This window comes from Chionomys nivalis, chromosome 4 (genome assembly GCF_950005125.1).
Source record: "Chionomys nivalis chromosome 4, mChiNiv1.1, whole genome shotgun sequence".
Lineage (NCBI taxonomy): Eukaryota > Metazoa > Chordata > Mammalia > Rodentia > Cricetidae > Chionomys > Chionomys nivalis.
Window position 1 is genome coordinate 26,460,346 of NC_080089.1, and position 25,742 is coordinate 26,486,087.

Sequence of the window (25,742 nt, forward strand, 5' to 3'; positions counted from 1 at the left end):
GTCCTCTGGATTATTTCACAATAGTTGAGATTCAAAATCCTGAAAAAGAAAATCTCATTAGTCTACTGTGTGCCACACGCCCATCATAAGAGGGTAGAACTTTGACCTGTGAGGACAAGAAAGCTTGCTCAGGAGGAGTAAAGAATCCACTAAAGTAAGACAAGTGATTCTACATAACGCTGTCTCGAGCTGGACCTGGAGTCCTTAGGAAAACATTTGCATGGCATACACAAAGTCTCAAGCTTGATTGCTAGCCCTGGGGGAGGGTGGGTGTCAGAGGACACATGGATATCTCTCTCTTGCTACAAAAAGTGTTCAAGGGAACCTGGGTACCCAAGAGACAACTGCCTTATAGAAACGCTGCAACATGGTTGAAATGTAATTGCTCCATGCATTCCTTTCCTTGAAAACTGGTTAAAGAGCACTAGAAAGGGTACCAGGGAGATATCTAACATGGCAGCCAGGGAAGGAGCCATAGGGACAGAAGTGAAAAGGGCTAAGATGGCATCAAAATGAAACTGGAATCCTGGCAACATGGAGGTACCGTCAGAAAGAGAGACTGAGAGAGTCAGGATGAGGCTGATGGAGGAACTAGCAGGTTAAGTCATCTTAAAATGGGAGGGGTAAGTGGGACTGTGCTAAAGAGGAGCAGGTGCTGAAATGACATAGAGTGTCATACCGAGTTTAGCCTCTCTTGAGAAGCGGATCTTTAGACCACCATTCAACTCCTCAAACATCACGATCTGCACAAAGAAGTAAGCAAATCAGCCAGAGGATTCCAGCCTTCCTTCTGAAGCAGAACAGCGTTCAAAGAAAGGGGACTAGGAAGCAGGGGACATTGAGAAAAATCACCTCATTAATTCCAGGATGGAGCCAGGCAGCAGGGACATAGAGGGTTTCCTGGGGACCGATATTCCAGTATCGTCCTAGGGTTTGCCCGTTGATGAATATGACACCCTTTCTCCAGCCCTGAACAAGATAGGGAGTTTCAGATTCTAACCACAAGATGCAAAGATAGAAAACAAATAGACCTCTATCCCAATGGCACACTAAACCTTAACATGGGCCAAGATAGACAAGCGGAGTCATAAGTGGGAGGGTGTGCAACATACAAGCTTGTGCCACTGCCCTGCCTTGGAGGTGGCTCAGCACCAGCCTCTAGGAAGATTCTAATTTCCATCCCATCTCCCCAGTACTGGCCCAAGCCATCAGAAGGGATGTCTTACAATCTAATTATCACCAAAACACATCAGGCTTTAAAAACATAGATCAAACTGTAGAATAGCAGGAATGGTTGCCAACATGCCCTGGACGGCATGTCTTGGATGGTGAGCTCGTGTTAGTGGTGGGGGTCTCTACATCTGGGATTACTCGTGAGAGCTACTGGGTCACTCACTCAATCCCTGCTACAGAGCTTGCACCAGCCAGTCTCACTGGCAGTCTCTGCTCAGGCCTCTGCTGCGTCTCTTCACTGTCCTTGTCCTAGCCTAAGGGTCCTCAAAGACTTCACCTTTTGAATGGCTATGACTTGCTGTGACTAGGGGGACCTTGGTTCCCTGTCACACAACAAGGTTCATGTACTGGGGAGCGTTTCTGAGGTTCTTTTGTGCCGGGGCTGGGCACAATAGCAGGAGAGAAGTGGCACCAACCTTTACGTTTATGAAGGTGTCCTGGGGAGGATCTCCAGCTCTCAAGTGGCTGAGGAAAAAGGCAGGGCCCTGAACATGACTTGTGACTACTTTCCAGGAGTCAGGGAACTTTGGAAGTCTTCTACGGGGATCAAGAGCCAGGGAGATGTTATACGTTTGCTCTAACGTGCCACCTGTGACCTCTTCTATGAAGCCTGGCATCCCACTCCAACTGTGGTAACTGCTATGTCCTGGGCATTCATGATAGAGTAGGAATTATCCAGCAGACAAAGGGACAATCGCTTCTCTTCTGCAAGGCATCTATGAAGCTTGGCATCATTTCATTAGTACTCTGCAACAGGTTTGATTTTTCTTTCTGGAAATCAAAGGCTTCATCTGCAGACCTCTGAGCATCCCTCCAGCTCTCCACATTCACCAATTTGAGGTATGTTTTATTTTATTTTGTTCATCTACAGTTCAGTGACTGGACTCAGGGCCACACATTGCTTGGTAAAATGCTCTATCCCTGACCTATAACTCCACCCTGGCCACTTTTCATCAGCAGAAGTTAGACTCCTACCTATATATGAACATGGTTTTCATTTCCAGGCTGTAGATTCTAAATTGTCTCAGAGGAGTCTTGTCCAGATAGATGTCTCCAGTTAGACCTGTGGAACAGGAATGGAGGTGGGTGTGAAGGAGTTGAGCAGGGCAGAGATATGCACAGGCTGCAGTCAGGGTTCTCCCTGAAGGAAGTTGCTCTCTTGGCCTCATCTGGCTTGAAGGTTTCTATAAACCCTATAGATTTCCCCTTTCTCTTGGTGGTGCTGAGGATTAAACCACCCGGACTCAATAGGCTTCAGGCATGCTAGGCAAATATTCTACCATTATGTTACCTAAGCCCAAGCCCTACACAGATATTATCCTCTTAAGTGTACACTCCTAGAAAGGGCTTCACAGTCCACGTCCACATTAACAGCACAAAATCACCACAAGAACTGCAGATCTGATCAGCACAGGACTTCTGGCTAGCTTGATACTCCAGGTTACTCAAAGCACTTATGGGAAAAATCGTGTGTGGTGTGACTCTGCTCAGGAGGACTGGACCCAAGCAGAAGGATAAACACAAGCCCTGGTATCCATAGAGAGGGGCCCTAACCTGCCACATCACCATAGCTTTCTTCTGCTGGCACCACTTTCAAAACTCTCACCAAGTGGGTGGCAGTGTTACGTCTCTAGCTTGGCAACTAAAGAACACAAAAATATCACAGTTTCTGTACAGAAGTATCTTGCAACCAAAACCATATGCTCTTTTACAAACACAAACCTGTTCCCAACTTCCATTGTCCTGCGGAGGAGCAATAGCTTCTGATGCTCCACTACCTTAGCCGTCTTCTTCTAGGACCCACCTTTTCTCTCTTTGTTGATATCCAACCCAGAAGAGAGTCGGCCTAGGTTCTCCACCAGGATCCTCAGGATCTGGGTTTTCTTGGAGGGCTATTCAAGAGAGACCAGAGTAAACCTCACTTGGCCCCTCCCTGGAGCTGGGACAGGCCATGAGTTGGTGACTGACAGATCACAGGCCACGGAACCTTGTAGGCCTCCAGCTATGGGACAGGCAAGCCCCTGTACCATTGCTTTTCCTCTTCCTCCCCTGTAAAAGTCGCCTGAACATTTATACAAGGACTCTCTTGGATGGTGACCAAGCCATCCTGCCCTAGACAATGAATATTCAAGTGAGGGGAGTGTGGTGTTCTCTCAAAGAACATTCACCAAGACCTCTAAGATATATACAACCCTCCCTGGGATTGCTGGGTTCCTCTGCATGGAGCAGACCACAGGCAGAGGAGTGAGAATGATCTATAATAAGCCCTCACTAACTCTTGGGCCCAGGCCTAGCTGGAACTGGAATGTCTCATCCGTGAACTGTGTTATATACATTTTTCACAAGAAGCAGCTCGCTCTTGAAACGATCCAGGACTCCTATGAATTTGTTATCCAAAAACACCTGGAAAAGAAGGAAGAGATGAATGTTAGTGCCTCATAAAGAAAGGAAGGAATGCAGTCCTGAAAATGCCATAAACAAAGCAAGAGGCAGAATGAATTCCATGTCTCCCAGAGCTGCATAGACTCACAGGGTCACTAAGAACAGGTGATAGTTTAAGTAGTGGTGAGAGAAGATGCAGAAAGTGCAGCCTGGGCCAGAGCTCTCAATGAAAACTGGAACCTGGATCAAGTGTAGGCAAGGAGGGGGAGATGTTTAAAAGACCTGTAGGAAACTAGAGGAGAAGGGATGTAGGAATGGATAAACATTATCAAGGAAATGTTAGCAAGGGAGGCGATAGAACCGAGAGACAGAGACTGATCTGTGTTTGTCTTCCTTACCCCCATGGGTTCCACCCTTCCAGGGCCTCAACTTTGCAAGATACTCTCAATTTGTGTGTGGAGTGCCAGCTGTCACATCCTAACTGATTTTAGGGGTGCCCTGCATGGAGCCATTTTCTCTATTACCTACTCTGCTGGTAATTTTTTGTCTACTTGACCAACTACTCTCACCTCAGAAGCAGGAACAACAATTGAGAAAAGTCTCAGATAGACTGGCCTGTCAGCAAGCCTGTGGGCAATCTTATTAATGAATGATTTGTGTGGGAGAGCTCGGCCAGTGTGGGTGGTGCCACCTAGAGCCAGTGGTTCTGGGTTGTGTAAGAAAGCAGGCTGGGTGAGGTACAGGCAGCAAGCCAGCTCTAGTCTCCTGGGTCTTGCCTTAGGTCCTGGAAAGGCTTCCCATGATGATGGACTGTAACCTCCAAGACAAATAAGCCTTTCCTTCCCATTGTTGTTGTGGGTCATGGTGATTATGGCAATAGCAGAAAAACAAACTAGTATAACTACTATAGTGATTAAACACCAGATAAACCACCAGAGAACCTTAGTCAGGCAAGACAACATAAGAATAATATACTTCTTAGATTAATTAATCTAAATCAGTTTTTTCAAATGCAATTTGGCTAGTAAACTGTAACAATAAAGTCAGAAAACACAAGTTTTCTGAATTTAAGATTACCCGAGTCTAATTACAGAAGTTACTTATTTGATAATCATTTATCAAAAGGCTACTATTGAAAAGTCTTCCTTAAACTCATGGTGCCTTGTTTGAAGAGCACAAAGAAATGATCACAAGAGCAGTCACAGTGCTATGAGCAGACTTGAGTGGAGGGCATGAGGAGAAGATCAGGCCATAGCTGGTCTGCTTTGCAGACATGGAGAAGGCTGGCTCATGGAGTTAGCTGGAGGGGGGCAGCAAGCAGAGATGTGTAAGACAGAAGATTTGTCCTAATCAGAAGACTCGTGGCACTCTGAGGGATGGCAAGTAGGAGAGGAAGGTAGAAAGTGATGGAAGGGTCTGAAACGGGAAGACCCACTTTGTATTTTCAGGGAAGACACCAACTTCTTCACGTAGCAGAGGCCTACGTAAGAAAGCAATGGCCAAGAACTGATGCACCTCACAGGGGCCAGGAGAAAATATGGAACAAAGACACGGTGACAAAGGAACTTCTGGACAGAGATTATATGTGGGAAGCTGCCCGCCACAAATGAGCACAGGGCTGACTTAGGAAAGCAGTGAATGCACCCTGGAAAAAGCCAATGGAACATATAGTAAGTATGGATAAATGTCTAGTGACTTATAAGAAAGGTGTCTCTGCATCAAAAAAAAAAAAAGGAAAAGAAGGAATGAAAGGCAGGAAGGAAGAAAGAGAGAGAGAGAAGGAATGAAAAAAGAAAGAAGGTGAAGGGGAGAGGGAGAAGGCTGGAGTCATAAAGATAGAAAGATGAAAGTGTAAGGAGAAGTCTGATGGCATATAGAAGTATAGACTCTGAAAGCAGAATACGGTCAAATCTAATCTCCATGCGTGGCAATCAGAGTCAGATGGATCTCTAACAATTTCGGGCCAGCCTGGACTACATAGTTTAAGCTCAATGTGAGAAACAAACAAACAAAAACCAGAAGTATAGGTTGAGTACTATTTATCCAAAATGCTTGAGGCATAAACATTTCAGATTTGGGAGGTTTTCAGGCTTTATATTTTCACAGACTTCAGAAGTTAAACATATTCATGGTCCATCAGTGGTGGACTATGCCTTCAATCCTAGCACTCAGTAGACAGAGGAAAGCAGATCTCTGAGTTCAAACCACTCTATGGAGCTAACTTCAGGACAGCTCGCACCATTACACAGAGACACCCTGTCTTAATAACACACACATACATATGTGTGTGTGTATGTGTGTGTGTATGTAGATAGATAGATAGATAGATAGATAGATAGATAGATAGATAGATAGATTAAAGAAAGAGAGAGATATTCATAGTACCAGAAATTTTTATGTGGGCTTCTGGGGGAAAGTGTTATCAAACAGACTGACCCATCTTTGATCGCTATGAGCTACAATAATGATCATGTGTCAAAAAACACAAAAGGTAAAATAATGGCATGAATGTTATGGGGATAAACGATTACCTTCTGATGGGATTTAAGTCCTGCTCTAGGAGAAAACATATACGTGGTCTCGTACATCTCAATAAGCTATGGTCGAGGAGCTCACGGGTCCCAGAGGAGAACTATTATTCTCCTAAATGGACACAGATTCTAACCCATCACACTACTCATAGACTACAGTAGCTTCCGGTCCTCATCAGAGAAGTTTCTTCCTGCAGTTTCTTCATGGGCAGTGGTTAAGCAGAAACTTCCTGACCAAAGTGCAGAGAACAAGTACTTGAGGACTGCACAGCCACAAGTGGGATCTCTATCACTCCCCACCCAAATCTCAGGGATCTCCTTGAGAAAGTGGAGGATAAGATTGTAAGGGCCGGATGTCAGGGGACCAGATCAACACATTGTCTTCTGCACACGCCAGGACTGCTGCCCGTGAACTCACAGTAGCTGTGGTTGGCTACGTAAGACCCAAAGAAGACCCAACCTGTCCATATTCTAACATGGGGATGGGAGAAGCTCAGAATCCCCAATGGTAAATGAGGGGCTATTGACAGTTGACAGCTTCTGGGAAAAGGAGAGTCTCTTTTCTTTAAGGGTGTGATTCCAGTAGATCGACCATAGTCCCATACTCACAAGCAGCCCAGTTAGACTTTGTGAGTTATTAAATAGAAAAAGGAGGAGGAGAAAGGTGAAAAGGAGAAGGACACAGACAAGAAGGGGGTGAAGAGAATGGGGAGGAAAAAGAGGAAGAAGACACAAAGTTGGAAGGAGGAAGAGGTGGACCTGGGAGGAGTTAGTGGGAGGTGTGGGGGGTAAAGCTTTCAAATACATTGTATAAAATTTTCAAAGAATTGATGAAATAATCTATTTTTAAAAATTAAAAAAACTCTGAAATGTGTGTGTGTTTGTGTGTGTGTGCATGTGTGTGTGTGTGTGTGTGTGTGTGCATATTCATGTATGGTGGGTCCACACGCCCATGCATGTGCCTGCGGAGGAAAGCAGTTAACACTGGGTATCACCAATCACTCCTACGGTATTTTAAGACAGGGAGGGTCTCCTTACTGAACTTGGAGCTCATGTTTCAGCTAGGTTGACTGCCTGACCATTGAGCTCCTAGGATCTTCCTGTCTCCACTTTCCTGAGCTGGTCTCATAGACAAGTGGAACCATGCCTGACTTTCTAAATAGGTGCTGGGAGTCTGAGCCCGGGTCTTCATATTTTGCAGTGAACACTATTCCCTCTGAATCATCTTCTCAGTCCCACCTGGAATTGTTTGCCCATCACACTTTCACTGAGCATTTCTGACTGTGGACTAGGAATACCCAACCTGAAGCCTCGGGAAAAGGTGATGTGGAAAAGATGAAGAGCAGGGAACTGTCAGAATACAAAGACCAGCTCTTAGCTTGGAGTGGGATGGAACTTCAGCAACTGCACTGTTCCTTTCCAGCTGCATCTGCTTTGAAAGGCTTTCATGATTCCTGAGGATTTTTTACTTGGAACACATCACAGCTTGGTGCTTTAAGTCTTAAATGACAAGCGCCAACGTCTCATAAATATTAGGGGTTAATACATGGCAAGAATAGGGACTACAAAAGTACCTCCGGGACTTAAGAACACTATCGTCTCCTATAAAAGTATATACCTAAGCATGTCTATGTCTAGAAGACTTCACTGAAGGACAGATGACAAGCAACAGAGATAATTTTCTGAAGGACAAATGAGTTGACCACCAATTAGACATTCACCTCAGTACCACAGGGTGATATTTACAGGAAAGTGCCACTAGGAAGCACAGATTCCCTACCTGCCCTCGGTCTTGAATATGACCCCTTGTTGTGAGGAGGCCTCCATTGCCAATCGTGGTCTCATAAAGCGTGTACCCAAAGGACTGGCCGTCCCCTTGGTTCACAGGCAGCTGCTCCATGGAGAGTGGCTTGACAGACTTGGCTGGCTAAGGCAAAGACAGAAGCGACAAACAAAGGTTCAGGCTAGAGACAAGAATCTCACAAGTTGCCACCCATAACCCACTTCTCCAGAGGAATGACCCCAACAGCTTTGCAAAAAGGAGTACTGAGAAGGAATACACCATGATAATCAATCTTACATATAACATATAGATTATCTTTGTTGATTTCTCAGCCAATCTCACATTTCACCATGCATGCTAGCCAGGGAGTTATTCTTATAATTTAGATGAAGAGTTGAAACCAAGAGAAGCACAGGCATTGTGCCTTATGCCTGTAATCCCAGTGGATGGGGAACAGAAACAGGGGATTTCTGTGGCAAGTCACTAGAAGGACTAGCCAGAACTTATAAGTTGCAAGTTCGGTGAAGAGATTCTGCCTCAATATAAAAAATAAATAAGCAAATAAGCAAATTTAAGCCAGCCTTGTTGGTCTACAGAGCTAGTTCCAGGACAGCCAGAGCTACACAAAAAACTCTGTCTCGAAAAAACAAACAACAAAATATGAATAATAAAAATGAAAAAGTACAGAATGATCAGGAAAAGCACATGACATCAACTTTGGACCTCCACATGCATTTTCACATATGTGCAAACAGACACATGCAGGAACACGTGTACACACTTATACACAATACAATACACAACAACAACAATGAAAGCCCTCTGATCCCCTTGGAGAAACAGATGAGTCCATGTCTTGGGAAGCTCACAGCCTAGATCCTCCAGGAGAACAAACAACAAAGATGCTAACAGCTCTGGGTGTCCTGTCAAGAAGACACAGAAGCCAAGAAGGGTCCTGATCGACTACAATGGGCCACTGTGAGCACCAAAGAGACTATGGTGGCATACAGACATGCCAAACTGTGCACATTTATAACCATAAAAAGAACCCCAGCAGCAAAACATCCCACTGCACCTTTGGAAGTCACATTAATTCATTTTTCTGATTAAATAAAATACTTGAACTTGCCTGTTTTCTGTACAAACCATACTTACAGATAAAAGGCTGATGAAAGAAGTTGCCTATAACTGAAGTTATTAGCAAGGAATTATAGAATTAAAGCATTTCTAAGGCGTTTAATGAAATGTTGGCTTACTTTATCACCATGGCTGATCTCATTTCACCTGTACCTCTGTCTTTCCTCTCTACCCTTTATAAAAATAATTTTGTTATTATTTTACATGTATGGGGTTTGCCTGCCTGTGTGTCTGTGCACTATGCGTATGAAGTTCCCATGAAGCCTTGAAGAGGGTGTTGGTTCCCCTGGAACTGGAGTAACAGATATTGTAGTTCATTAGGTCCTATGGAAGGGTAACGAGTGCTCTTAACCACCGAGCCATCCCACTAACCCTACAGGATTATTTTAAAGCTTACGTCAGTTGCCACCAAAATTCAACATTCATCTAAAAAGAGGGGACATTTTTTTTTAAAAAAGATATCATCACTACAGTAACATAATCACAATAAAAGCAGTGATGGTTATAATTCCCTAAATCAAGAGATTTTAAAGGAAAATTTTAGCAACAGACTCTCTATTGATGTATGGCAAATATTGGCAGCGTGGTTAATTTCAATGCAATAAGATCAATTGTTGCCTAAAGCCGCTGGTTAGGGATCAGATGAAGAACGTTGAAAATGAGCAAGTGCTCTCGCAGCACCTAACCACACCGACGAGCAGTGAAACCACCTGCACCGCCCTGGGGAGAGGATGCACAAAAAGCACCACAGTGCTACCTATGGAGGAACTAACACACAAAAGAAAACCAGTGGCATGCTGATGCACATAAATGTCATCCTGTCACAAAGGAGGCAGAGGGTCAGCCTGGTCTACCTAGCATGACCCTATTTCAAAAACATAAATAAGTAAAAAAGAAAATAGAAAATATGGGGCTTAGCTGATACAGTGTACCCAGCCTGGTTCCCAACACCACATAAACCATACATGCTGTCCCAAGTCTGTACTCAGCCCCTTCTGTGATGCCTGGCTTCTGTTGTGACATTGTCCACACGAAACATTGTTGTGCAATCCTAACCACAGTTCTCCAAACACGCAGTCCTCCCTGTCTTTGAAAGTGGATCCCAGAGTGCCTCAGTTTTTCTGCCTCCCACATCACCCTGCTGCCATGTCATTTACTCCCGTTCAGTCTTTCAGCCACAATGCCACACTGACTGGAAGTCCATGGAATCCTGGGACTGCCCAGCACAGGACCATAGCCCTGATGATGAAGCTCAGTTCCTCCACCTATGACCAATATCCCTCCCATCGGTTCTTCATTCATTCTTCCTACTCATTAGACTGGAAGCTGTCTAGACTAGCATCCTGATAATACCGTTCCAAGATATTGACATTTGGTGAGTTTTATAGGGATGAGCATGCAGTGTTTCCTTAGAGCAGTTTTCAATCTGTGCTCCCTGGAACCCTAGTTAGAAGTGACAGCATCATAGAGAAGGGATAAAAGTTCAGCGCCCAGAACTAACACCCTGACTAACCTAGTTTATGTTTTATACATTAAACTTAGAGTTTAGAGTAAACCTCCCTCTATGAAAACAAAAGATTAAAAGTCATTGCCCTAGGTTGAGTTCATTCTAACACCTTAATAAAGCAGGGGATAAGGCTGAAGAGAGGGCTGAGTGGTGAGAGCACGGCACTGCTCTTGCAAACGACTTGGATTCAGTTCCCAGCACCCATGTAGTCACAATAGTCTCTAACTACAGGTCCAGGGGATCCGAGGCTCTTTCTGGCCTCTACAGACACATGTGTGGTCCACTTACAAACATGCAGGCAAACCACTCACACATCAAATGAATCATTAGAAAGAGAGGGGGGGAGAAAAAAGGAAGACAGGAAGAATGGAAGGAAGGAAGAAGAGAGGGAGAGAGAACGTTCACAGCTGGGTCATGAAAGGGCATTCCAGCATTACACAAGTTTAAAGCATTTCTTCAGTTATAAACATCTAATCTGAGTTCTTACGATGTGTTTCCTATTCTGAATGGCAAAACTTGAAAGGAACTAACACTTTTAAAAATCACTTTGGTTCCTTGGTCATACTTCCTTAACTTTGAATTAACCCTTTATCTCCTATCTTTTTTTTCCCTAAAGTGATGCCGTGTGTCATTATCCAAGAAACATTCACCTGGTCCAGATAGGGCAGGACTTCCCACAGGGTGAGAAAATATAAGAGTGTCAATGACTTGTATGCAGTCATCCGTATAGGTGTTGGTTGAATGACCATGGAAACATCTGCAAGGAAAAGCACATGGCTAGCCATCGTAGGACCGACTCCAACACCATTTAGACACATCAGGTACCCTGCTGTCCCACAGCCTTCACAAATGAAGGACCCAGTCTCGCTCTCTTATATCCTAATTCCAGGAGGAAGTAAGGCATGTACTAAGGAGTGAGGGTCCTCTGGTATCCTTAAACATCCAAAGAAGGACCCTTATTGTATTAGAAAAAAGGAGTATGTTGACCAAACTGGTAGACTTAAAAAATCTCAAATTAACTGTTCATTAGAATCTCCTAAACACCAGTTACAAATACACTTGCTCTCAGGCTCTACCCTTTCTTCCCCACCTCAGCCCAGACATACTTGTTGAATAGCTCAGAGGGAGGGGACCTGGAACCTCTAGCTTTTGGAAGTTTTAGAGGATGGTGGGCACAGCTAAGATCAAGCAAAGTGGTCTCATGCTGAGAACAAGAGAGCAGACCCTGTTTCTTGTAGATTTCCAGTGCTGATGATAAACTGGATCAAACTGGGTCTCTCCCCAAAAGGTCTTCACACATCTGCCACCCCTCCACACAGAGCAGATCCCACTGGAGAAATCTAAGTTACCATTCAGACTGAAGCTGCTGCTGGGTACCTGTAACTGAGTGAAAAAGCTCTTGAAACACACGATATTCAGGCGTGTACCCGCCACCCTCTGACAACAGTGCACAGTAATCTAAAGAACAAAGAGAAATGTGTCATTTTCCCCAAGAAAACCTTAGGATTAGCTTCTTTCCTTAAGAAGAGAAAAAAAATCCCTTAGCTCAGAGCAAAAAGATCCATAATTCAGCAACTCCCCAGAGGAAAACTCTGGGTATATAAGTGAATTTATGTATATATGTTAGTCCAAACTAAAAGGCATCTGCTAAGCTATGATGGGTATGGAGGTGTTACCCCAGAGGCAATCTGCTCCAATCTGTGGGCCTGTGAGCCGCCACCCGGTTAAATGTTTATCTTTATAAGAGTTACTGGTCATGGTGTCTCCTCACAACAACAGAAACCCAATTAAGATAGAGGCTAAGAAAGATACATTTGCGGATATTCTGGTACTCTTAGGGAATCCAAAACAACAGGTGAAGCAAGGTTCTACACAACAGATAGGCGGGACTAAGCTACTCTTCTGACTGCTCACAATGTTACAAAAAGCCAAGACCCCAAGATCTAGTGTGGTCACAAACAAATACTAAATGTTCAGTCTCCAGCACACAGAAACTCAAGACAAAGGAAGAGATTTCCCTTAGGGGCCTAACCTGCCATGTTTCAGCTAAACAAAGAAGCAGCCCAGATTAGAGATAATTCTGGGAACCAAGTACTTGCCGTAGCTGGTTACTATAGGTAGATAACCATTGGAAGAGCTAGCTCCACCTATTAAACCGAAGTTGCTGCCGCCATGGAACATGTAGAAGTTGAAGGAGAACCCAAGGATGAACATCTCCCGCACATCCTTCATCAGCACTGCAGAAAGGTGGGAAGAAAGGGGGAAGCAGGGGTGGGATTAGGATGGAAGAATTCAGTTTGTAGTGGATGTTCAAACTACCTAGACCTAAAATCCTCAAGATCTGCTAGAGCCTGTGTGCAGAAAATCATATTAGATGAGCCAGGCCTGATTAGAGTAGATGACAGTGTTTGTTTTCATGATCCAAAATCACTTATTACTTTTTTTATAGGATTCATATTTGAGAGAATCTTTCTTTCTAGCATACAAGCATGAACTTTGTCGTATATAAAGTATTGCTCATAACTTTTTACGGTCATACCTATGTCTAGGGTACTGTTTCTAAAGCACTAACTAACTTCTTAGTGACAAGTCTGAAATGATGGTACCAGTCACATTTACCTTCAACGCCACTTCAATGGCCATCATCCGTTCTCCATGGAGAGTAAGAGAGTGATGAGTCAAAATCAGCCCAGTAGGGACTATACCACTTCCTGCATCTATTCCCAGCACATCTTCATCGTATTTCCCCCTCCCAGAAGAACTCATTCTCATTACTTTTATAGCATAGTGAGATGTATATAAAATAAAAACTACAGAAACTTAACTTCCTCTTCCAATGACCACATAGGTGCTCAGCCTATGGCCACTCCATGTGAGCAGATGTCTAGATGGTATCTACTTAGCTAAGTTGATGTTAAGTGATACAACATCTGAGAACCTTGTCCCTAAACTTCAAGTATATTAACCGACAAGAAAAAAGAAAGAAAACAAAGAACCAGACCAGTGCCCCTGTAAAGTCATAAGGAGGGCTCACTCTGGGGATCTCCAAACTGGCGGGGAGTTCCCCATGTGTCGGGAGAGTCTGCCGTGTACACCATCATCAGTATGGGGCTTCTGCCCTGAAGGATAAAAAAAAAACCACATCCATTTAGGAAGCTCTTCCCCAATTCTGCAGCACCGAACAACCTGCAAAGGAGCTGTGACGCCCAGGGCTTCAGCACTTTAACTGAAAGCAGCCTGCCGCCCCCAGGAGCGCAGAGTCCTACTCTCCCATTCCCACGTGATCTTCACAGCCACATCGTCTCTTCGTATGACTTCACTGACTTCATTTTTTCCATGCTTTGGGGATGGGAAGGGTATCAACTGCTATTTTAATATTATGCTTTCAAGACATCCTAAAACTAGAATTCAGAAATTTCTAAAAATAGAATCTTTTTATTCTCCTGGGTGACCCTAGTAGAGGTCTGGTAAGAGACAGCAGACACAGAGGAAGGCTCTCAATGTTCAATTACAGGGGGCTGCATCCGTGAAGGGATCATGACAAGTACTGGGTTTTCAACTATGGCAGAAAGCAATGTCCTCAAAACCAGAGTGAACAAATACAGCACTCAGACACTGGCCTGTGGACCAAGTGTTCTGGATGTATACAATTTGAACCTAAAACCACTTGAAATAGATAGTTAAGGACACCGTGGACTTAGATTTTTAACTAAACTAGTTAATACTAAGGTTTCTCTCAATAAGTGATCCAAGAAGTCCTGGGTAGGGCAAGAAGCAAAGTGGCTGTCATGTCTGAAAGGCCTTTACTTGAATGGATTGGAGTTCTTCATATGTTTCTTTCTTTATATTCTTCATGTGGACAGTGGCCAGCACTGTGGGTGGAAAGAACACACGTGAGATCCTGCCGTGACCACACAGTGCAGACTCTCCCAGAACCACGCTGCAGAATCCGGACCACATTTCTTGGACATCTGCCTCTCAAATTCCCACTTCAATACCGCTGTATCCAGAGCTAGTAATAAAGATAAGATGTCACACTTATAGCCACAGAATCACAAATGAATGGATTTAAACAATGCCCTTCGCTTAGAAATTATAGTGATGGTCTTGAATGTTAAAAAGTGGTTAAAATATGCCACATGACACAAATTAATACATGAAAAGCAAATGAAGCAATTGAGACTCTAAAATTTGACGTTTTTGGTTGTGGGAATCTAATCCAGGATCTCCGTCATGCTTGACTTCTAGATCAGAGCACCATTCTAACCTTTGAAGTACAACAGAAAAGGCCACAAAACAAAACAAAACAAAAGCAACAACAACAACAAAAAGACTAGAGTTGAGAGCATTAGAAGAGGATGGAGTTGACAAAAATCACTTAGAGAGAAGAATTCAAGAATTGCTTTATTGCTTTTCATAGTCTTGGTCCCTATGCATCCATTCTTTCCTCTTTGCATGTTGATCCCACGTACACATGCTAAGCAAGTGCTCTACCCTGACAATAACTCCCTCCCACCCGACTCCCAACCCTGCTTTTATTCTCTGGACTCCTTTGTTCTGAGAATGGCCATGGCAGTACCACTGCTCTGAAACCCCTCCATTCTGTGTGGTTCACTCAGGGACACTTGTCAGAGCTGGAGACAACTTACTTGTGCCTCAGCTGTTCCCTGTGCTAGGCCACTCAACATTTGAAAGGGAGGAGTAACGCTCTGATCCCAGCAGCTGCTGTGCACCAAGGTTGGGCCCTACGTCCTAACTCAGTTTTGACCACAAGTTCTTACCACCAGGAAATGGAAGGAGGATGAACCATAGAAAGACCTGTGCTTTTTCAACTTGGCCAGTGTAGAAATAAGTGCAACCAATACCATACCGTTTTTCAAGTGGCCCTTTCTCAGATTCAGGCCATCGTCTGCAGTCATGAGCAGCTCACTGATCCCTCTTGACACCAAAGCCTGGGGAGAAAGTCAGTAAGAGAAATAAATGGGTTGCCCTGGGCCCATGAATTTTCTTCTTCCTAGGGGTGGAAAAAAACGAAAGAACTATGGTCATGGAAATACCACTGTTCAGTTGAGACATGGAGAGGAAGGCTTCATTCCCCATGCAACCACTTTTATGTTAAAAAGGTAAAACAAAAATGTGAGTCCTGCCTCTGTCACACTCCTCAACAGGAGTCAAATTCCAAACCTCACAGAAGAGGCAGAGGAGCAGTTGTATTACCCAATGCAGTGCTTTCCCCAAAGGACCTCCAGGGGTTGCTCCAAGCCACAGAGCAGAGACTGAATGCTTCTGTCCATGCTGTCACCAAATCACCATACGTCATGAGCCAAATCCACAGGATACACTTCCATCAGTAGTTTCTTCAGTCAGTGGTAAGAGCACATAAATTGTGATTACTCAACCCATGGTGGCCCTTTCACCTGCGTGAACCTTAAATATTCCTAGTTTGACTACAAACACTTCAGGGATATTCTCAATCAAGACAGAGAAGAGATGAAGGGACTTATGTAATGGAGGGACAAAATACTGAGGTGGTGGCTGCAGGTTCTAGGACAAGTCAAATGTGTGCCCTTTTGGGTCTTTTGGAGTACGATATCTTGAAAGCCAAAGAATTAATAGAATTCACCCCTGAGTCTTTTGTAGGTATCAGAAAATGGTTGGTTTCTATAAGGCAATTTCAAAAACTAAAAAAGGCAGAAAAGTCACTCAAGTGAGAGGAACCAGGGCATCACTTGTCACCCTATGACACTGTACTCTGATTCCCATAGGTCTGTTGAAGTTTCATTGTTTCAGCCCACTCCAGTGAATAATGTGGCTTGTTGGTGGGTGACCATATCGACAAACACAGTAGGCTTGTCACACAGACAGAAACGGATTCTTCTTCTGTAGAAAATGGGCTGCATTTATTCCCATTGACCGTTTTTTTTTTTTTAATCACATCTACACAGTTGGACAAAGTGTTTCCTATAGATTTAGTTGGAGAACCTAGACAGAGATAAAATGTAAGGACCTGAGGTCCCAGTAAGGAAGAGTCAGCTGCTGATCCGAGAAAACAGAAAACGGAATGGTGGTAATATTCAGTGTGCAAGATCAGTACAAGAGGAGCCATGGCCATGGGGGACACTTGGGGCAAGAACTGAGCAGCTGAGAGTCCTGCATTTGAAGGACGGATGGAGCTGCTGCTCTCTGTGATTGACAGCAGAGAGTTACCACCCCTGGGTGCTAAGCTACTGAGGGAAACCACAGGAAATCTTCTGATGGAGGTTTTTACGTTGACTGAGGGGCAGGAGAGAAGGCAAGAAACTGAAGTGATGAGAAGAGGGAAAGGGAAAGAGAAGTTTGTCTAGTGTGGAGATGTTTGAGAGGTTGGAGCAATGGACTAAGGGCATGTAGGGAGTTGTAAAAGTCCAGAGGATATAAACTATGCTTGCTATGGTATCTCACACCTGCAAATACTAAATTTAAAAAGAAAACAAAATAAACTAAAATTTTGACCATATTAAGTTAATGATGCTTAAAAAATATTCTGGTTTTCTTGTTAATAGGTTATATCTATTTCTTTTTTTTTTTGACATTTTATTTTTTTATCACTTTTTTTATTTATTTATTAAAGATTTCTGCCTTCTCCCTGCCACCACCTCCCATTTCCTTCCCCCTCCCCCAACAAGTTCCCCTCCCTCATCATCTCTAAGAGTAATCCGGGTTCCCTGCCCTGTGGGAAGTCCAAGGACCACCCACCTCCATCCAGGTCTAGTAAGGTGAGCATCCAAACTGCCTAGGCTCCCACAAAGCCAGTACGTGCAGTAGGATCAAAACCCAGTGCCATTGTTCTTGAGTTCTCAGTAGTCCTCATTGTCCATTATGTTCAGCAAGTCCGGTTTTATCCCATGCTTTTTCAGTCCCAGGCCAGCTGGCCTTGGTGAGTTCCTGATAGAACAACCCCATTGTCTCATTTCTTGATGCTTGTTTTGATTATGTTTCTGATGTACTTGTAAGTTTTTTTGCAAGCATGGCACAGAGACAGGAATGGTTGGGATATTTTGCTGTCTTTGTACCAACAGCAGCCAGTCAACACTGCTGTGGCCAAATTTATAGGCATGACCCAGAACTTATCTCTGAGCTCTCGACACTGGATTTGGATTAGTAAGAATTCAGATTTTTTTTTTTTGATAAAGGTAATGTTGAAACTGTTTAATGCTGTTCTTTTTTTAAAAGCTGGCTCTAGAGCTGGATTGTGGTCTTCCTTCACTAGACCCAGGCATACTTAGTTAAAAGTTTCCTCTGTGCCACTCTGTCAGTCTGACACTGTGACAAGGAGAAGAAAACCAAGCAGAACAGCCAAAATTTGGACTTGGTTTACATAAACATTCAACTGCTTTGAAATTTATGGGTTTGTTTTGTTAAATATAGTTAAAAATCTGTTAAAATTAAAATGAAACTAGTTTAAAAAATTAACTAGTAACATTGGAAATTGGTAAATTGTAATCTATGTGTGGGTAATTTTAAAGAAACCATAAGGCAGGATTTCGTTTTGGATTTTGGATTACCATCATTTTTAGTCAACCACATGACTCATTGCCATTTTGCTAAAATTAAGAAAGATAGATGTTATATGATTTCTCCACCATCTTGATTAAGGTGACCACATGGAGAGGGCCTACCTAGGAGACAACAATGGGTATTTATTTAAGATATATATACATATATATATATATTTCCATATATATATATATATATTATAGGATAATTTCCTTTCCTGAAAACAAGGTGTTGTTTGTGTGTGTGTGTGTGTGTGTGTGTGTGTGTGTGTGTGTATATATATATATATATATAAAATTTTAAATGTTAAAGTTACACCTCAATGTTTTTATACACAAGAATGTACCTTGTTCTGCCAGGTAATTTTGTAATTTAAGAGACACCCAGGTGAAAGAGAGGAACAGATCATAGCGAGCAGCCGAAGTTTGCAAATGTATGGCAAGGCTAGAGGCCCAAGGAAAGCCCAGTTGCAAGGATAAAACTTAATAGTTTTAGAAATGCCAGTTCCCGGTGATAGTCATCAGAAGCACTATACAATGAAATGGAGCAGATTCTGGAACATTTGTGCTTATAAAATATTTTATATTATTAATGTATGAACTTAAAGTGAAGTAAAACATGCCCCCCCCCCCGGCAATGCTGAAGCACGTGTGGGCGGCCTGTTTATATTGGGTTTCATGGTCTGAGTTGATGAGGATGACTGACCCAAGTCTCTTCCTCAAGGAACAGGTCCTGCCGAGGTACGAACTCCAATCGCTGGATTCAGAGTCCAGAGCATTAACCATTACACCACGGGAGCTGGGATTTGGACTTACAATAAAAAGCTAAAATTAGGGTCAGAGCCATAAGCAGCAAATATTAACCAGAAACTGGGATATTAATTTCTTGTGATGCAGCAAGACAATGATCTAAGTTGTCTGACAGAGAGCTTGGAGCAGCTTCTAAGTCCATGGGTCTCAATCTTTTGGGGGTTATACAAGGGTAGCCTAGGACCACCTGAAGTTCAGATGTTTGAAAATAATAATGAGAAAAAAAATTTGTAATGGGGGTGACCACAACATGGGAAACTATATTAAAAGGTTAAAGCATCAAAAAGAAAAAAAAAAAAAGTTAAAAACCAATGACTTAGAAAATGTCTCTCTCCTTACTTAAGGTCAAATCAGGCTTAAAAATGTATGTCTAGCCTCCTTGTCTTTGCTAACTTTGTTGTTAAGCTTAAGCTATTTAGATAAACTGAGTCATATATACTAAGCGGAACTGATGACCCTGCCATTAATATATGACTACGGTGCCTTAGAATTTGTCAAGGGCAATGCTAGCCCCTAGGGTCCTTCCTGTTTCCATTTTGCCATGAGACCTTTTCCTTGTTACCTTTCGTGCCTTCCCAGGTGACAGCATTAACAGCTGGATACAAACTTGTTCTCTTTTTACCCTTGGAATAGCTAATTTAGTTTTTTTTATTAGTTTCCATTCAAAACCATTAATTTAAAAGCGAAACCTGACAGGAATATAATGTAAAACCCTAGTCTTAAGAAAGCTCCTAAATTACTGTAGACTGTTAGGGAATACAAGTTAATAATCAGTCATCCTCAAAGCACTGAAATAATTAATTACAGGGATAAGCCCTATTTAGTTCCTTGTATATGATTTCAAAGTCAAGCTTAAAACAAGTAACTAGAAACAAAGTTTGTCTAATCAGACAAACCTAGGCAGCCCTCAGAGATCTAAGGAATATGGCATTTAAAATGATAATTAAAAAGTTTATTATATCAAACAGAGACTCCTAGATCCTGGCAGTGACCAATAGTCTCCAGAGAAGATTATGGCACATTATGATGTTTCGATCTGGATTATGATGATGCTGACCACTAGACAGGATGCTTCAATGCACCACCTGCTGCCAGAACCCAGACCAGACTGTGGGCAAACAGCAGGACACTGGAGAATTGATTGCACCAGTCTTTTCCATGTCCCTCTTCCACGGGAACCTCTCACCTTATGGGTCTGGTGAAAACTGCTGTTCTGGTACTTCCGCCTCCAATGCTATGGAGACTTGGGTATGGCTGTATATAGACTGGTTCCTGCAAATTTTAATAGATTCTAAAGCTGCTTGGTCTGTTCTCGGGTATAATTGTTTAATCCTCCTGGGAGCTCTGATAGTATTGATGGCTAAGCTAACTATAACTCTGTCAGCTCGGCGGCATCAGACAACCAGATCCTTCCACAAGGTTATACCCAACATGTTATCTCATTTTATATAGAGAGTCTGAGGATATAAAAGGTCATCATGATTTAAGATATAAATACAGGTTACAGCAGTATGCATAGATGATTAAGATATGAAAAATATTTCAGATTTCTTTCTCCTTCTATGGTATAGTTCTGATAAGCTGGTAGAGCAACAACTACTTACTGTTTGGGTCACAAGCTCAAGATTTTAGATTTATCTGGCTGCCATATAAATATAAACTTAAAGATGTTTTTCATCAGGCCCAAGACATCACTTTCTAATCCATACCTGGCTCTTTGGACAGAAGGGAAACGTACATGTTTATAACCCAAATCTGAAGTTTTTGCTAGGACACAAAGGAACAAGTCTACTCCTGCTGTTTTACAAATACCTTTTATCTGCTTTTTATATGATAGGGACCTGAAAGTTTCAAATGTATTGTTTTCCTTTAAATACATAAATTTTAACTTACGTTCCTAGTTTGAACTTGTCTCAACAGGTTTCCACTTGGCTGGCAGAAACATCCAAGCATCAGTTGCTAACTACAACCTGTTCTGAATGACTTGTGAGCCCCGGACTTGCAGAAAACTGATGTGGACCAGTGCAGCCAATGTGAATGCTCACTGTATTTTCAACACAGTCTGTGGACCAGATGCTTCCGATAAACCCCATTGCCTGAATTCCCTCTTTGCCTTCTTAGCCCCTGACAACAACTTCCCAAAATCAGCCAGAAGCAGTTACAGTAAAAGAATATATTATCCTGTGATCCCTGGTTGAGAAACTAAGTCAAAGGAAAACTCTCTTACATAGGGAGACTATATGCAGCACTAGGTAAAGAATGTTGCTTCTATGTTGACCATTCAGGGATAATCAAAGGATCCATGGCCAAAGTTAGAGAAGTCCTGGCCTTATTCTAGTGATGCTACTCACTTTTGGGCCTTGTATTTTAAACAAATTGGTATAGTTTATAAAAGAAAGATTGGGGCCATCCAACTGATGGTAATATGGACCCAATATCAGTCCTTCCTCCAAGAGACCAGAAAAACTATAGAGTTCCATGACTGAAATTCTCAGGAACCAGTCAAAGGGGGAGGTGAGGATCTGATCTTGCAGACTCTTTTTAAAGAAGAGGCTTCATCGCCTTAAGCCATATAGTGACGGGGAGCTGACCTCAGCTCCAGGAATATGCTGCAATAGCAGAATTTAAATGGATACCCTAAAAATAGCCAATTAAGGAGCTAAGGGGCAAAGCCATAGACATTTAACGAAGATCAAATGTCTCTGAAGACATCCTGTCCTCGCAGATACCTTCACAGTCGTGCCCAAACACAGACCAATGGTCTCAAAAATCACTTTACTCTGTAACCTCCAACCAATCCCAAGACCCTAAAACATGTATGTACCCTAATTGTAGCGTTTCCCCTTTAAAAGCTCTACTTCCCCAGACTCGAGGCCTCACTCACTCCTCACCCACTGAAGCATCATTGTGCTGGAGGTTTTTGGTCCACATTTAAGCTTCCTAAATAAGGTTCATTTGTATTTAGATTGGACACTGGCTTCACGAATTTATTTGGGGTTGCAAAACACAGGCATAATAGTTTTGGGGTCCAGCTGCTTTCACTTCCCCAACTGAATGGACTGGCCCTTGAACCTTGAGTTCAAATAAGTTCATTCTCCTGGAAGTGGCTTTTGTCAGAATATTTTACCACAGCCACAGAAAAGGAAAGTCAGACAGTGGTGTTTTGAGACAGGGTCTCATGTCACACAGGCTGACCTCCATCTTATTATGTAGCTGAGGGTGATCTTGAACTGCCGACCCTCTGACCTTCACCACTGCCAGCGCAACAACAAATCTGGCTGTGTATATTATGTACTGTTTATTAGTATCCTAAGAAATGGTTACATCTGAAAGTGAAAGAATGGAAAGCACATGTTAAACGTCACTCAGAAGGAAGCGGAGAGTCCTAGCAGGTAAAGCTGCCTAGTGTGAGTCTCTGGCTTCTGTCAGAGCCATCCGTGTTATTGCCAGGCCAGTGACTAGAATATAACCAAAGATCAAACATAAAACTGGACCCTATCCATCCGCACAGTTCACAGTTCCAGGCAGGCTACATGCATCCGGGATGTGTTTGCGCCACAATATAACAAACCACAGAAGCAGAGCACTTACCGTTTTGACATATGCCATATACTTCTTATCCATATTGTAGGAGCCATATTCATTCTCAATTTGCACAGCAATGATAGGGCCTCCTTTTGTATACTGAGGGTCAAGGAGGGAAGAATAGAAGAGTGAGATATTGATGGGATTAAATAAGACTGGAATTTCTGAATCCTAGGCACACATGTAATAACAGCACACCCAACTCCAGACTGACCTCTGTGTTGGTCATTTCTGTCACTCACCATCAGTGCCTCTATGTGAGAAGTCCAATGCTTCCAAAATAGTTCCTTTAAAAGTATCCCCTGAATAACTACCATTTCCCATACTTTAATGTGTTCACTGTGAGGGCTCAAACTTCCAGAGTCACCCTCCCCATCACCCAAGAGCTACATATTTAGGGGGCACTGCCTTTGGCACCATCATCTTCATTTAAGATGCTTTAAGGTCCTACGTGAAGATTAACTTGCATGGACCACCAGCCCCTCTAGTGACTCCATCTTGTTCTTTTCACTTTCGTAGCCAAACTTAGAAAATATGTCCTCCAACTTCCTTCAGGAACATGTAAACTAACCAGAAGGTGTCTCACATGGGGGAGAAAAACACTCTAAGGAATTGAACTCCATGACAATGTTAGTGACGTGGGAGCATCCAGGATTCTGTACTTCTTTGACTGAAGTGTTTGCACACCCAAACCTGACCACAATGACTGAGGAGATACTTTAGACAGCCAGAGTTGAAACAGGAAGATAGTGAGCAAGCAGAAAACACTTCATCCCTAAGTTATTTGGGAGGGAAGTAAAAAGGACACCAAAACTAACAGTGTTCTTTAATTTTCTAAAGTGCATACTCTTAGCTGACAAACATGGAAAGACTTTCAAAAGCAACTTCTTCTTTTTCGTCTTAGGCTCTTTATCTCTCTGATGAAGAATAGAGTAGAAAAGAAGAAAGATCCAGAAGCTGTCAGGACCCAGAATGACCTGAGGCAGAAGAGCCGGAATGTGATAAATTTGATGGAAACATTCTAGAGAGGATTGCTCAGTAGTATGGGAGTGCTGACCCATGAGGCTACAGGGGCTGTTCCAAGACCTCCCAACATCACCTGGATAAAACTCATCCCTGGATGAGGTAGAACTCACTTAGGGATTCCAGGTTGAAGTTTCAAGGCTGCAGTATCCTAAAATAGGAAGGCTGAGCACAAACGGCTGCAGGGATGAAAATGTCCTCTGTTCAGTTCTGTTCTGGAAACAGGTTCTCACGATGGAGCACTGACTGGCCTGGAATTCCCTGTGTAGATGGTTTGTCCTTAAGCTCACAGAGATCTGCCTGACTCTATCCCCTAAGTGTTGAGATTAAACATGTACACCACCATACCCAGCTTGTGTTTTAATTTTTGAGGCAGGGTCTCTTGCACCAAAAACTGGTCTGAAACTCCTTATGACCAGGAAGACAATCTTCTGGCCCTATTTCCTCTACCCCCTAACTTCTGGGACTGCAAACTTGGAAAACCACACTGGTTTATGAGAAGCTGAGGATTGAACTCAGAGCTTTTGTGGGAGGCAGGCACTCTGCCAACTGAGTTACTACCCTATCCCGAGGATCTGTTTGTATACTGTCCATATAATAGCAACCAGCTGCTTGTAGATATTGGTACAGTGAAGGAGAAGTGTGTGCCCTGGAAACTTAAGTCTAATTGTACTTTGTTTACATTAATTTAAGTAGCTACATGTGCCTATGGACACCATGTCTCTGAAAAAAGCCTTCTTGCATATCTCTCAAATGTGCACTGGCTTGTGTAGTTGGTCACTTATGAGTTTTACAATCTTTCTGGAGCAATGATAGTCTATTCCCAAAAGTTCAACCATGTGAAGCATTCATCTAGACAAATACATGTTTTGGCATTGCCTCCATTTAATATATACTAATCTAAAATAATTACTGTGAGGATAAAATAACTTCAGTAAGTACTAATTTCCTAGTGAAAAACTAATATCTAATAGATATGTGGTGGTTTGAATAAAAATGCCCCCCATAGGTCCTTAGGGAGTGGCACTAATAGGTGGTATGGCCTTGATGGAGTAGGTGTGGCCTTTTTGCAAGAGGTGTGTCACTAGGAGAGTGGGCATTGAGGTCTCAGAAGCTCAAGCCTGGCCAGTGTGTCACTGTCACTTCCTGATGCCTGCAGATCAAGATGCAGAGCCCTCAGCTACCTCTCCAGTACCACAACTGCCTTCATGCGGCCAGGCTTCCTGCCATGATGATAATGAGCTAGACCTCTCAACTGTAAGCCAGCCCTGATTAAACTTTCCTTTCTAAGAGTTGCTGTGCTCATGTTATCTCTTCACAGCCACAGAAATCCTAAGACCAAAGTAATTAAAATTTATCACTCTCTACTCATTTTCTACATGGAATAGACATTCTTCAGCCTAATGTGCAGTTCTGTCTCAGCTAAAGCCAACCTAAATTGAAAATATTGTTTTGGGGCTGGAGAGATGGACCAGAGGTTGAGTACTGGCTACTGTTCATGGGGACCTGGGTTCAACTCCCAACACCTACCCTGTGGCTAACAACTCTCTTCAACTCAGTCCCGGGGGCCTCCTTGGGCAATGCACACGTGTGGTGCACAGACATTCATCCAGGCTCAGACATGTGAAAATAAATAAAACCTTTTGTAAAAAAAAAAAAAGATAAGAAAATATTGTTTGGTAAAAAGGCACTAAACACTGAGGACCACCGCTGAAAACCACAAATCACAGGAGGACGCATTATTTTCCTTGGGAGAGCATGGCTGACCAGGATCTGTGAACCCATTACCACTGCCTAATAATGCAAGAAAACATTACAACACTAATTGTTAGATCAGGAAAAGATCTAAGACTCAAATTCAAAGTCAAACTCCGTGTGGCAAAGAGAGGCAGGAGAGATGTCTCAATAACTAAGAACACCTGATGCTCTTCAGGAGGACTGGGGTTCAATTCCCAGAAACCCATGGTAGCTCACGACTCTTTGTAATTACAGTTCTAGGGATCCAACACTCTTTTCTGTTTCCTTATGCACCAAGCATGACATGGTACATTTATATATGTGTGTATGTGTATATGTGTGTGTATGTGTGTGTGTATGATTATAGATAAGGTAAAAGTAAATATTAAAAAAGTCAAACTGGGAAGGCAAGATGCCTCTTAAAGCAAAAGAACTTACCACAAAACCTGATGACCTGAGTTCCATCTCACACAGTAGAT

General features: G+C 42.9%; 1 protein-coding gene across 1 annotated transcript in view; it reads right to left on the reverse strand.

Annotated features, from left to right (window-relative positions):
* Positions 1-638: 638 nt before the first annotated feature.
* Positions 639-25,742, reverse strand: part of LOC130872700 (beta-galactosidase-1-like protein 2) — a 35,800-nt gene continuing 10,696 nt past the window's right edge. The window contains exons 6-19 of the mRNA XM_057766876.1: positions 22,510-22,602; positions 15,444-15,525; positions 14,381-14,445; positions 13,608-13,692; positions 12,673-12,810; positions 11,951-12,031; positions 11,224-11,330; positions 7,927-8,073; positions 3,568-3,636; positions 3,038-3,125; positions 2,209-2,296; positions 1,650-1,770; positions 853-969; positions 639-743 (exon numbers count right to left, since the gene is read on the reverse strand). Coding sequence (XP_057622859.1) covers positions 639-743; positions 853-969; positions 1,650-1,770; positions 2,209-2,296; positions 3,038-3,125; positions 3,568-3,636; positions 7,927-8,073; positions 11,224-11,330; positions 11,951-12,031; positions 12,673-12,810; positions 13,608-13,692; positions 14,381-14,445; positions 15,444-15,525; positions 22,510-22,602 — 1,386 coding nt within the window. The remainder of the gene's footprint in view (positions 744-852; positions 970-1,649; positions 1,771-2,208; positions 2,297-3,037; positions 3,126-3,567; positions 3,637-7,926; positions 8,074-11,223; positions 11,331-11,950; positions 12,032-12,672; positions 12,811-13,607; positions 13,693-14,380; positions 14,446-15,443; positions 15,526-22,509; positions 22,603-25,742) is intronic.